At 42.7% G+C, this 13,774-nt stretch overlaps 1 protein-coding gene across 2 annotated transcripts; it reads right to left on the reverse strand.

The window, feature by feature from the left end:
- Positions 1 to 11,691: 11,691 nt before the first annotated feature.
- Positions 11,692 to 13,556, reverse strand: LOC123150634 (translation initiation factor IF-2). 2 transcript variants are annotated; one of them, XM_044570472.1, is made up of 3 exons: positions 13,022 to 13,556; positions 12,532 to 12,904; positions 11,692 to 11,758 (listed from the first exon to the last, which is right to left on the reverse strand). In XM_044570472.1, exons 1-3 carry the CDS (start codon positions 13,224 to 13,226, stop codon positions 11,734 to 11,736), a joined length of 603 nt encoding a protein of 200 aa, XP_044426407.1. In that variant the 5' UTR covers positions 13,227 to 13,556; the 3' UTR covers positions 11,692 to 11,733. The 2 variants fall into 2 exon arrangements, 1 of the variants encoding a protein (XP_044426407.1); XR_006475251.1 differs by lacking the exon at positions 11,692 to 11,758 and having other exon boundaries at positions 12,216 to 12,937.
- Positions 13,557 to 13,774: the final 218 nt, after the last annotated feature.

Below are 13,774 nucleotides of genomic sequence, written 5' to 3' on the forward strand. Positions count from 1 at the left end.
CTCATGTACCCAGACGATGTGGGTATTCTCATACTCTCTAGGATAACTCCTTCACTGAGGCTCTTCCGGTAGGGTATAACCTTTTCCTCAAACACGTGTCCTTTCATCCTGGTGGGTTCTTCTGAGACTGGGTCTTCTTAGCTGACCGGTCTGTCGCCAATGCTAAACAACTATCAAAACCTCATGGTGGTCAGCAATTAATGGTTTCTCCTAAAGAAAATGGGTCTGGGCTAAATCTCATCGTATAACCGACGATTGGTAACAACTGCCTAGTACCAGGCTTTCTTAACATGCCATTCTAAGGTTTAAACAAGGTTTGATATCATCGTCTCTCCACGATGGGTAAGTCACTTAGATTTACCATTCCACATAGCAAGAGAGAATGATATGAGTAAGTCGGTATGGTGATCAATCCATTCCGCACCCGAATCATTACCTTGTACAAGGTTTAGCGAATCTCGTGTTTCTAGCACTCGGTCATTCTCACAACATTCAGAATTTCTCTTGTCCTCAAACTGGGTTCAGGTAATTCCATTATTTCTGCGAGCTGAACAAAACATCCATCGTTCTTCACAACTCTCGGGTTTTTGTGTAACCTCTTAGGGAAACGTCTGCTGCTTAGTTCATAACTTCTTCCGGAATTGTTTCCTTCATTCAGAGAGTACTTGATCCTTATTAATTCTGGGGCCTGTGGGTTATGGCCCACATCAACTCTTGTACAATTTTTTAACTCATCCTTGGAGTTACTCTTGTTCCACGTTCCAACATTACACCTCATTTAAATCCAATAGTACTTCATTCCTTCATACCCTTGGGGTAACCAACAAAAATATAACTCAGAACTCCACTCTATGGAATAATCCTTTTTTTCTTTCCATTGGTCAAGTGTTCTCACAGGATACTACCACCATTAAGATGAAATTCACAAATTCATCCATAAACCATATTTCTCGTATCCTCGAAACTGGTCCAAAATCTTTGTTCATAGAGTAAAACTCATATAACACGACATATGAAATCATAACACATTAACTTTATTGATTCATGAATCCATTACAAACTATGAGGCTTTGATGACATAATTCAACGCATCAAACTTATGAAAATACTACTACTCTTATTATCCATATCAAAATCTCAAATACTCAGCTCCAACTTTCATCTGATCTAAACATTCCCTAGCAAAATGCCCTGCTTCCTTGCAGCGAAAACAAATGACTTCCGACATGTCTCGGGGCTTCTTTGTGATTATGTAGGCTCCTTGGATTTTTAGCTTCTTTTCTGGACATTTACCAGCATAATGACTTAAATCCTTGCACCTGTAACAAGTGATATGACTCAGGTCCTTCTCTATAGAAATTGAGTTGTTCTGGGGATGCCTTCATTTTCTCTTCTTGGATTTCTCCGTACTGGTCAGAGCTTCTATTTCCTGAGGGTCAAACTTCACTTCTGCTATCAAGAAATCTCCCAGATACTCTTCTCTTTCCTTTGTGCAATACCGTGAAAAATGTCCTTCTTCTCCACATGAATAGCAGGCATGAGCGGAAAATTTGTTTGGGCCTTCTCCAGCAAGGTCTTCAATAACTTCCTGTATCACGGGTATCGGTGTCAAAACTGTCTGATCTCGAGTACGGGGCTCCGAACTGTGCATCTGATGATCGAAGGTAACAGGAGACAAAGGGGACACGATGTTTACCCAAGTTCGGGCCCTCCTAAGGGAGGTAAAATCCTACTTCCTGCTTGATTGACTTTGATGAGTACAGGGGTTACAAGAGTTGATATACCTTGAGATCGTAATGCCTAAACCCTAGATGCCTAGCCTATATGAATTCTGATAGCCTCTATGGACTAAACCCTCTGGTTTATATAGACACTGGAGGGGCCTAAGGTTGTACAGAGTCGGTTTACAAAAGAAGGAAACTATACATCCGAACGCCAATCGTGCAATCCATGCAAAGGAGAGTCCTATCCGTACACGGGGCAAGGTCTTCTACACTGTATCTTCACGGCCCACCAGTCCGACCCGTAACACACAGCCCGGACACCCGAGGACCCCTTAATCCAGAACTCCCTCAGTGGCCCCTGAACCAGTCTTCAACGACGATGTGTTCGGCGTGCAGATTGTCTTCGGCATTGCAAGGCGGGTTCCTCCTCCGAATACTTCAAAGCAATCTTCTGAATAAAAGAACTGTATCCGGCTCCGTATCACAACCCTCAATCACGCAGGCAAGAATACTTAATCAAAATAAGTTCTACCAACTGACAACTTTTTCAGCGAAACGTCACGTCTGGCCTCTTTATCGAACTTTTTTGGCCTCCCGCTTCGCGTTTCGAGGCACGGCCTCCACTGAAACATCTTGTCAAAATAGGTATCATGTTCGCTTATTTGCGGGATCCTCATCAATACGGGTTTGGGTAATCCAACTGTGCCATTCACACGACCCCTTGGGAACAGGCGAGTTTTAAGGCTTGAGGGGGCGCTTGATATTCACTGCCTATATAAGTGGATAAAGATCCCTTCTTTTTACCCCATGCCTTCTTCCTTCCTCTGCTTTCCCATACTCGAGCTCCAACGCCAAAGCTTCGATCTCTCCCACCGCCACCAACCTCTCCGACCATGTCCGGATCCGGATCACAGGGCAAGTGGGTGGCCTCCTCCATCACGAAAAAGGACGTCAAGGAGCTCCGGGAGGTGGGGTACCTGACTGCGGATGTCACACACAGGCTCCCTGCCAAAAAGCAAGTCATCCCCACTCCAGAGCCTGATGAAAGAATGGTGTTTATCCCCCACTTCCTCCGCAGACTAGGGTTTCCCCTCCACCCCTTTGTCCGTGGCCTCATGTTCTATTACGAGCTAGATTTCCATGATCTAGCCCCAAATTCTTTCCTCCACATATCGGCATTTATCGTTGTGTGTGAGGCGCTTCTCCGCATCCCCCCACACTTCGGCCTATGGCTCAAGGTCTTCAATGTGAAGCCGAAGGTGGTCGATGGGCAGCACATGGACTGCGGCGGCACCATGGTGAGCAAGCTCCCCAACACTACCTGGCCCAAGGAGCCTTCGTGGAGACCGTCAAGGTATGGCAGCATGAGTGGTTCTACATCACCGAACCTCGCGATGCCGGATGGGCGACCACTCCTAAGTTCAGATCCGGAACCCCTATGCGGCTCGTGTCGTGGACCAAGAAGGGTCTGGACTGGGGGTCGACCGACGAAGTGATGTTGCTGCAAAAGCGCATCAAGAATATGATAGGCAAGAACACTAGTCTCACTGACGTGATTCGGGTGAGGCTTTTCCGCCGGACCCTCCCCTGCCAGCGTCGGCCTCTCCATATGTGGGATTTCAATCCGGAAGGGCTGCAGACCCTGCAGCGATTCTTTGGCACAACACACAAAGAGATCTGGAAGCCGCTCTTCAAGGCCCAGAAGACGTGGCTGAAGAAAACCGATGACATCGGCCTCGGCACCTGATGTCGGTTGAAGCTACATCGGTATATCCCCAAATAGGAAGGAATGATGTAGCACAGTGGCGGTAGGTATTTCCCTCAGATATGGAACCAAGGTTATCGAACCAGTAGGCGAACCAAGCAACACAACGTAAACAGCCCCTGCACACAAATAACAAATACTCGCAACCCGACGTGTTAAAGGGGTTGTCAATCCCTTTCGGGTAACAGTGCCAGAAATTGGTGTGTGGACGGGAGAAAGTTGTAATAGATTGAATAAATAGATCGCAAATAAAATAAAGTGTAGCAAAGTATTTTTATTGGTTTAATAGATCTGAAAATAAATGCGAAGGAAAATTATATCACAAAGGCAAATAATATGAGAAAGAGAGCCAGGGGCCGTAGGTTTCACTAGTGGCTTCTCTCGAGAAAAATAGCAAACGGTGGGTGAACAAATTACTATTGGGCAATTGATAAAACTTCAAATAATCATGACGATATCTAGGCAATGATCAATACATAGGCATCACGTCCAAGATTAGTAGACCAACTCCTGCCTTCATCTACTACTATTACTCCACACATCGACCGCTATCCAACATGCATCTAGTGTATCAAGTTCATGGAGAAACGGAGTAATGCAATAAGAACAATGACATGATGTAGACAAGATCTATCTATATAGAGATAGACCCCATCATTTTATCCTTAGTAGCAATGATACATACGTGTTGGTTCCCCTTCTGTCACTGGGATCAAGCATCGTAAGATCGAACCCACTACAAAGCACCTCTTCCATTGCAAGATAAATAGATCAAGTTGGCCAAACAAAACCCAAATTATGGAGAAGAAATACGAGCCTATAAGCAATCATGCATATAAGAGATCAAAGAAACTCAAATAATTTCATGGATATAAAAAGAAATAACTGCTCATAAACTCAAAGTTCATCATATCCCAACAAACACACCGCAAAAAGAGTTACATCATATGGATCTCCAAGAGACCATTGTATTAAGAATCAACGAGAGAGAGGGGGGGGGAGAGAGGAAGCCATCTAGCTATTAACTACGGACCCGAAGGTCTACAAAGAACTACTCATGCATCATCGGAGAGGCAGCAATGGAGGTGGTGAACCCCATCCGAGATGGTGTCTAGATTGGATCTGATGGTTCTGGACTCTGCGGTAGTTGGATCAATATTTCATGGACTCCCCTAGGGTTTCTAGAATATTGGGGTATTTATAGAGCAAAGAGGTGGTCCGGGGGGCACCCGAGGTGGGCACAACCCACCAGGGCGCGCCTGGACCTCCTAGCATGCCCTGGTGGGTTGTGCTCTCCTCAGAGCACCCCCAGGCGCAGCCAGGGCCCATTATGTTCCTTCTGGTCCAAAAAAATCTCCGTGAAGTTTCGTTGCGTTTGGACTCCGTTTGGTATTGATTTTCTGCCATGTAAAAAACATGGAAAAAATAGCAACTGGCACTTGGCACTATGTCAATAGGTTAGTACCAAAAAAATGATATTAAATGGCTATAAAATGATTATAAAACATGCAAGATTGATAATATAACAGCATGGAACAATCAAAAATTATAGATACGTTGGAGACGTATCAGCATCCCCAAGCTTAACTCCTACTCGTCCTCGAGTAGGGAAGTGATAAAAACAGAATTTTTGATGTGGAAGGCTGCGTAACATGTCATATCATATTCTTTCTTTATAGCATGGACATTTGGACTTTTATATTGTTCAAAGCAATAGTCTAGATTTGACATGATAATTTAAATACTCAAGCATATCAACAAGCAACCATGTCTTTCAAAATATCAATGCTAAAATAAGTTATCCCTAGCGCATCATGCTCAACCATTGATCCATTCATGAAACACACTCGCATATTAGCTACACCCAACACTCAAGTACGATCATATTGCCTCCTAGTTAGTGCTTTTATAACAGAAGATGGAGACTCAAATTCAAAATAAAAATTGCATACAGTAAAAGAAAGGCCCTTCGCAGAGGGAAGTAGGGATTTGTAGAGGTGTCAAAGCTCAAAGCGAAAAACTTAGAGATAAAAACATTTTGGGAGGTGTATCCATCCCACCAACGAAAACGACTTAGAGTTCCCAACACTTTCCATGCTAAATATATCATAGGCGGTTCCCAAATATAAAATAAAGTTTATTCCTTTTTCCACCATACTTTCACTTTCCATGGCTAACCGTATCCACGGGTGCCTTCCATACCAACACTTTCCAAAGGAATTTATTATTTGACAACATAAAGTAAATTCGTTTTTTCATTTCGGGGCTGGGCATCCCTTATACCTTTGCCTTACTCTCGTGCAATGACAAGTGAATAAACACTCATCGCGAGAATAACACATCTAGCATGGAAAATATCAGCCACCCCTCACCGCTCCGCGAGCGAAATGGACACACAAAAGAGAAGTTTATTTTGAAAATTAGAGATGGCACATGCAAATTTGCTTAGAATGGCAAAATAATATCGCATATAGGTAGATATAGTGGACTCATGTGGCATAACTGGTTTAAAAGATTTTGGATGCACAAGTAGAGATCATACTTAGTGCAAAATGAAGGCTAGCAAAAGATTGAGAAGCGACCAACCAAGAAACGGATAATCTCATAAGCAAGCATTAAGCATAATTAACACTGAATAATGCACCACAAGTAGGATATAATTTCATTGCATGAATATTGACTTTAGTGCTTGCATAGGGAATCACAAACCTTAACACCAATATTCTTACTAAAGCATAATTACTCATCAAGATGACTCACATATCACATCATCATATCTCAAAACTATTACTAAGAATCAAGTTTATTTTGTCCAATGATCTTCATGAAAGTTTTTATTATATCCTTCTTGAATATCTATCACTTCAGGACTAATTTTCATGTGTTCCTTTTCATAAGCTCAAACAAATATAAGTGAAGATCATGAGCATAATATTTCTTTCTTTCTCTCAAATTAATTTAAGTGAAGCAAGAGAGAATTTCTTGAAAATTTTACTAACTCTCAAATAAATCTAAGTGAAGCAAGAGAGAATTTCTTCAAAAATACTAAGCACACCATGATCAAAAAGATATAAGTGAAGCACTAGAGAAAGTCCATAGCTCATAAAAAGATTTAAGTGAAGCAAAGAGAGCAATTCTAACAAGTCATGACATAATTTTGGCTCTCTCAAATAGGTGTGTCCAGCAAGGGGTCAAGACTTAAAACACAAAATAAAACAAGAAAAGACTCATATCATACAAGACGCTCCAATAAAAACACATAGTATGTGATGAATAAAAATATAGCTTCAAGTAAAATACCAATGCTCGTTAGAAGAAAGAGGGGATGCCACTCGGGGGCATCCCCAATCTTAGTTGTTTGTTCATTTTTGGATAATAGCTTGGGATGTCAGGGCATCCCCAAGCTTAGTCTCTTCTACTCCTTATTCCTTCATCCACCGTAAGATAACCCAGAACTTGAAAACTTCAATCACACAAAACTCAATAAAACCTTCGTGAGATCCGTTAGTATAAGAAATAAATCACTACTATAAGTGATGTATCAGACCAATTCATATTTTGTTCTTGCATTATATCTACTGTATTCCAACTTTTCTATGGCAAAAACTCATCAAAGAAAACCATAGAGCCATCAAAACAAGCACACAACGCAAAGAAAATAGAATATGTCAAAACAAAATAGTCTGTAGCAATCTCACTATTTCGAATACTTCTGTAAATCCAAAAATTCTGAAAAGTTAGGACAACCTGAGAAATTTGTATATTGATCTACTGCAAGAGGAATGTGTATTTTATGACTCTCTGGTTAAAATGAGAATTATTTTTGTGAGCGCAAAAGTTTCTGATTTTTCAGCAAGATCAAACAACTATCACCCAAGAGGATCCTAAAGGCTTTACTTGGCACAAACACTAATTAAAACATAAAAACACAATCATAACAGTAGAATAATTGTGCTAACACTCAAGAACAGGAAGCGAAAAGCAAAAATAAATTTTATTCATTGGGTTGCCTCCCAACAAGCACTATAGTTTTACGCCCTTAGCTAGGCATAAAGCAAGGATCTAAGTTTTGTCATCCTTGTTTCGAGATCCATAAGATACACTCATGATTGATTCATATGGTGGCCTAATTCTTGTTCTAGGAAAGTGTTCCATACCCTTCCTCAAAGGAAATTGGAACATAATATTGCCTTCTTTCATATCAATCACGGCACTAATAGTGCGTAAAAATGGTCTACCTAGAATAATTGGACAAGACGGACTGCAATCAATATCAAGAACAATAAAATCTATGGGCACATAATTTCTATTTGCAAGAATAAGAACATCATTAATTCTTCCCATGGGATTTTTAATAGTGGAATACGCCAAGTGCAAATTCAAAGAACACGATTCAATATCGGTAAGACCAAGCACATCACATAAAGATTTCGGACTTGTAGAAACACTAGCACCCAAATCACACAAAGCAAAACAGTAATAATTTTTAATCTTGACTTTGATATTAGGTTCCCATTCATCATGCAATTTTCTAAGAATTGAAACTTCTAGTTCCAATTTTTCTTCAAAAGCTTTCATCATAGCATCAACAATATGTTTAGTAAAAGCTTTATTTTGTTCATAAGCATGGGGTGAATTTATCATGGATTGCAACAGAGAAATACAATCAATCTTAGAGCAACTATCATAATTAAAGTCTTTGTAATCCATAAGAGTGGGCACATCATTGGCTAAAGTTTTGACCTCTTCAAACCCACTTTTATCAATTTTCTCAACAAGATTTTCACCCTCCAAAATATTGGGACGCCTTCTAGCTAAAGTTGACTCTTCACCAGTCCCTTTTCGTCAATCTTAACTTTACTAAACAAGGAATCAATAGAACCAATCATTTTAAGATGTTCATCACTTTTGCGAAAGTAATCACTAGAAAAGGCTTTTTCTAAAAATTCTCTTTTAGCTCTAAGCATAGCGGTTCTTTTCTTACTTTCATCGATAGAAACATAAAGAGCTTTAATTGATTCATCAACCTTAGGCACAAAAATTTTCATATTGAGATTTTCCACATCATGAGCAATTCTATCAATACTTCTAGACAAATCATCAATCTTACTCAGCTTTTCTTATATGGAAGTGTTGAAAACTTTTTGCGTATTGATAAATTCTTTAATATTATTCTCAAGATCAAAGGTGTTCCAATTATTATTATATGATTGATTTCCATAGGAATTACCATAATTATTAGAGGAATTACTAGGAAAAGGCCTAGGATTAAAATTACCTCCATAGGCATTGTTATTGAAATTATTTTGAGAGATAAAATTCACATATATGGCATCACTATATTGTTCAATCAAATTAGACAAAGGCATATCATTAAAATCAATAGGATCACTTTTACTAGCAACCAATTTCATCAGAGCATCAACTTTTTCACTCAAAGAAGAAATTTCTTCAACCAAATTAACCTTTTTACTAGTAGGAGCTCTTTCGGTATGCCATTGCGAATAATTTGCCATGATATTATCAAGCAATTTGGTGGCTTCACCCAAAGTAATTTCCATAAAAGTCCCACCCACGGTGGAATCTAAAAGATTACGAGAAACAAAATTCAACCATGTAGAAAAAATTTGTATGATCATCCATAGATTTAACCCATGAGTTGGGCAATTCCTTAGCATCATTTTCATCCTTTCCCAAGATTGCGCAACATGCTCATGTTAAGGTTGCTTGAAATTAATGATCTGGGTTCTAAGGGAAATAATTTTTTCGGGCGTAAAATACTTAGTGATAAAAGTATCTTTGCACTTATTCCAAGAATCAATACTATTGTGAGGCAAAGAAGATAACCAAATTTTTGCAGAATCATGCAAAGAGAACGGAAATAATTTCATCTTCACCACATCATTGTCCACATATTTTTCTTTTGCATATCACATAATTCCATGAAGGTATTAAGATGGGACGCGGCATCCTCATTAGGAGTACCGGAAAATTGATCTTTAATAACGGGATTCAGCAAAGCAGTATTAATATCACAAGACTCTGCACTAGCGGCGGGAGGAGAATTGGAGTGCCGATAAAATCATTGTTATTGGTATTTGACAAATCACACAACTTGGTGTTCTCTTGAATCATGATGACTATGCAACAAGATTGCACTCAAAAACAGATCCGACAAGAAAACGGCAAAAGAAAATGAGAGGCGAATAAAACAGCAAATTTTTGGGAAGTGGGGGAGAGGAAAACGAGAGGCAAATGGTAAATAATGTAAATTGCGAGGAGATGAGATTTGTGATTAGGAACCTGGTATATGTTGAAGATCCTTCCCGGCAATGGTGCCAGAAATTCCTTTTGATGTCACTTGAAGCTACATCGGTATTTCCCCAGAGAGGAAGGGATGATGCAGCACAGCGGCGGTAGGTATTTCCCTCAGATATGAAACCAAGGTTATCGAACTAGTAGGAGAACCAAGCAACACAACGTAAACAGCCCCTACACACAAATAACAAATACTCTTAACCCAAAGAGTTAAAGGGGTTGTCAACCCCTTTCGGGTAACTGTAACACCCTCGATGCGGCTATATCTCCCATGTGTCAGAGCACGACTTAGAGGCATAACCGCATTGAAGGCAATGTCGCACGAGAGGTAATCTTCACACAACCCATGTAATGAATAAGGAAAGGGATACATAGTTGGCTTACAATCGCCACTTCACACAATACCTGAATAAAGCATTACATTATCCAGATACAATCAAGGTCTGACTATGGAACCAAAATAAAAGAAGACTGCCCCTAATGCTACAGATCCCCGATCGTCCCAACTGGGCTCCACTACTAATCAACTGAAACGAAACAACACAATGAACAAGATCTTCATCGAGCTCCTCCTTGAGCTTGGTTGCTTCACCTGCATGGTTTCATCGACACCTGCAACTGGTTTTGGAAGTAATCTGTGAGTCATGGGGACTCAGCAATCTCACACCCTCGCGATCAAGACTATTTAAGCTTATAGGTAGGGAAAAGGTATGAGGTGGAGCTGCAGCAAGCACTAGCATATATGGTGGCTAACTTACGCAAATGAGAGCGAGAAGAGAAGGCAAGCCACGGTCGAGAAACTATGATCAAGAAGTGATCCTAGAATAACCTACGTCAAGCATATCTCCAACACCGTGTTCACTTCCCGGGCTCCGCCGAGAAGAGACCATCACGGCTACACACGCGGTTGATGCATTTTAATTAAGTTAAGCTTCAAGTTCTCTATAACCGGACATTAACAAATTCCCATCTGCCCATAACCGCATGCATGGCTTTCGAAAGTTCATAACCCTGCAGGGGTCTCCCAACTTAGCCCATCACAAGATCTCATGGTCAATGAAGGATATTCCTTCTCCCAAGACAATCCGATCAGACTCGGAATCCCGATTACAAGACATCTCGAAAATGGTAAAACTAGACCAGCAAAGCCGCCCGATGCGCCGACAATCCCGATAGGAGCTGCACATATCTCGTTCTCAGGGCAGCACCGGATGAGACATCCTACGAGTAAAACCAACCCCCAAGTTTCCCCGAGGTGGCCCCGCAGTCTACTCAGTTCGGACCAATACTTAGAGAAGCACTGGCCCGGGGGGTTAAAATAAAGATGACCCTTGAGTCTGCAGAACCCAAGGGAAGGTGGTAGGTTGTTAGTGCAAATGGTAAAACCAAGGTTGGGCCTTGCTGGAGGAGTTTTATTCAAAGCGAACTGTCAAGGGGTTCCCATTATAACCCAACCGTGTAAGGAACACAAAATCAAGGAACATAACACCGGTATGACGGAAACTAGGGCGGCAAGAGTGGAAAAAAAACACCAGGCATAAGGCCGAGCCTTCCACCCTTTACCAAGTATATAGATGCATTAATTAAAATAAGAGATGTTGTGATATCCCAACATATCCATGTTCCAACATGGAATAAACTCCAATCTTCACCTGCAACTAACAACGCTATAAGAGGGGCTGAGCAAAGCGGTAACATAGCCAAACAACGGTTTGCTAGGACAAGGTGGGTTAGAGGTTTGACATGGCAATATGGGAGGCATGATATAGCATGTGGTAGGTATCGTAGCATAGGCATAGCAAAAGAGCGAGCATCTAGCAAACAAAGATAGAAGTGATTTCGAGGGTATGGTCATCTTGCCTGAGATCCCGCAAGGAAGAAGAACGAGTCCATGAGGAAGACAAACGGGCGTAGATGAACGGATCCTCACAACTCCAGAACGAAACCGAAGCTAACGCGAGAAGTAACCCGGAAAGAAGCAAACAACATAGTAAACAACCATCACATAATCATGGCATGATGCACAATCAAGTATGATGCATGTCCGGTTTAATGAAGCATGGCATGGCAAAATGCACAAACAATCCTACAAATTAAGTGGAGCTCAACATGCAACTCCATTGCATATTGACGAAACACCACTTTCAAGTTATTTAGTTCGATCTCGTTTATGTACCCAACAATATTAAATGTTGTTCAACATGGCAAGAGGGTGAAGCAACGCAAAACTACCTATCTAGGCAAGGTTAAATGAGGCCGGAACAACAAACAACAAGTCCAAAAACTCCCCATGTGCATATTTTAAGGTTTGGTACTGTTCTGCCCTAAGACATATTTTAGAGTTGTTAAACATGCAAAGTAGAGCCATCATGTTAAACTAGACATTTTTCCACCCCATTTACATATAAAGTTTCTTAGGTTTGGAGCTACGGTTATTTAGTTATGAATTAAAGCATTTTAACATGGCATAGGAGCAAAATAATGCAAACATCATTTTAAACATTTCAAACATAGATGAAAGTTGGATATTATGAATCTAGACAAAACTCTAAACAAGTTTCATATATAAATCATTTTAAACCGATGCACGGTTATTAAGTTATTATATGCATGAAGTACAAGGGTTTTTCTATAAAAACTGCAGATCCCTGGAAATTGGCTAAAATCGCATGGACAGGAAAAAACACAGCCGGGCCGAAAATTGCTGGGCGCTAGGGCGTTCACCATGGGCTTGGCCCATCTGCAGAGGAGGCCAGCTTGGGGCTTTGGGCCTCACGCGACGGAGGGGAGCCGCTGGGCCGGAGCAGAGGTGGCCCAGGCGCGGGCGCTGGTGGATCGAGCTCGTTCGACGCGGTCAACAGGCGAAGATGAGGCAGCCCAGGTGCGTGCGGTCGGTCGTGGGACTTGGCGCGGTCAACACGGGCAGAGGCGGGACGAGGGGCTTGTCTCTGGTCGTCGTCCCCGCACACAGAAGCATGGGAGGCCGGCGAGAGGGCTTGGCGGCGCATCAGGTAAGCTGGGGACGCCGGGATCTGACGCAGGCCGGACCCATCTCGACCAGATCGGGTCGAAAACGGGGCGCGGCGGCGCCGAGGTGCTGTGGACAAGGACCGGCATCAGGGATGATTTCCTGTGAAGAAAAACAGAGAGCGAGAGAGAGCTCAGATAGGAGAGACATGGAGAAAAGCGGGGGCAACGAGATCGGGAGGCTCACCGGAGGTAGCGTCAATGACCGGCGAGGCAACACGGAGAGAAGGCGATGCAGGATTGCGAGCACGGGGCGGCTCAGCCTCGGGAACCAAAGGAGGCGCGAGCAAGGTCATGCTCAAGGTCGCGAGGAGACAGGAACGGCGCTCCTGCTCGAGGCCTTGACCGCGCGAGGCTGCAGGGATCTTCGGCTGGAGCAGGCGGCGCTCCATGGAGGTTGGGGATGGCTCGGTCAACGTCTTCGAGAACGAGCAGACGAGGCAGCGACGGGGATTGCGTGGCGGCAACGGTGGCTTGGCTCCGGCAAGAAGGAAAGCGCGGGGAGCGGGAAACGGCAAGGATCCCAGGAGGAGGTGGCGTAGCACAGCGATGGAGCTCGAGGCGGCCTTGGGTCTCTGCTCCCCGGTTCGTAGAAGAGGCAAGGCGCTGGTTGGATCTGGCAGGAGAGGAAAACGAGGAGGATTTGGATCGAGAGGGATGCAGGGATTGGTTCGGCATGGAATCCGAGGAAGTGAGTGGCGGCGGTGGGATCGATCCCTCGGAATTAGGGATTTGGTCTAGGTTAGCCTAATATATATATAGCCAGTGGGTTTGGTTAGGGGCTATTCGGTTCATCCGGTCGTAATCGGACGATCCCAGATAAATAGGTTAGGGGGCCCAATTAACAAAACGGAGATGTTTTGTAGATCTTTGGGGACGATCCGAATCCAACGGTAACGACTGCCCGGGCCGGGTCCGGGACAGCTTTCGGACGCACGCG

Source organism: Triticum aestivum, chromosome 7A (genome assembly GCF_018294505.1).
Source record: "Triticum aestivum cultivar Chinese Spring chromosome 7A, IWGSC CS RefSeq v2.1, whole genome shotgun sequence".
NCBI lineage: Eukaryota > Viridiplantae > Streptophyta > Magnoliopsida > Poales > Poaceae > Triticum > Triticum aestivum.

Coding starts and splice junctions, on each gene's coding strand:
- LOC123150634 (XM_044570472.1), bottom strand. CDS start 13,226: ATGGAGCGCCGCCTGCTCCAGCCGAAGATCCCTGCAGCCTCGCGCGGT. Junction 12,905..13,021: donor GGTCATTGACGCTACCTCCG/GTGAGCCTCCCG, acceptor CCTTGTCCACAG/CACCTCGGCGCCGCCGCGCC. Junction 11,759..12,531: donor GCAGATGGGCCAAGCCCATG/GTGAACGCCCTA, acceptor TTCTCGCGTTAG/CTTCGGTTTCGTTCTGGAGT.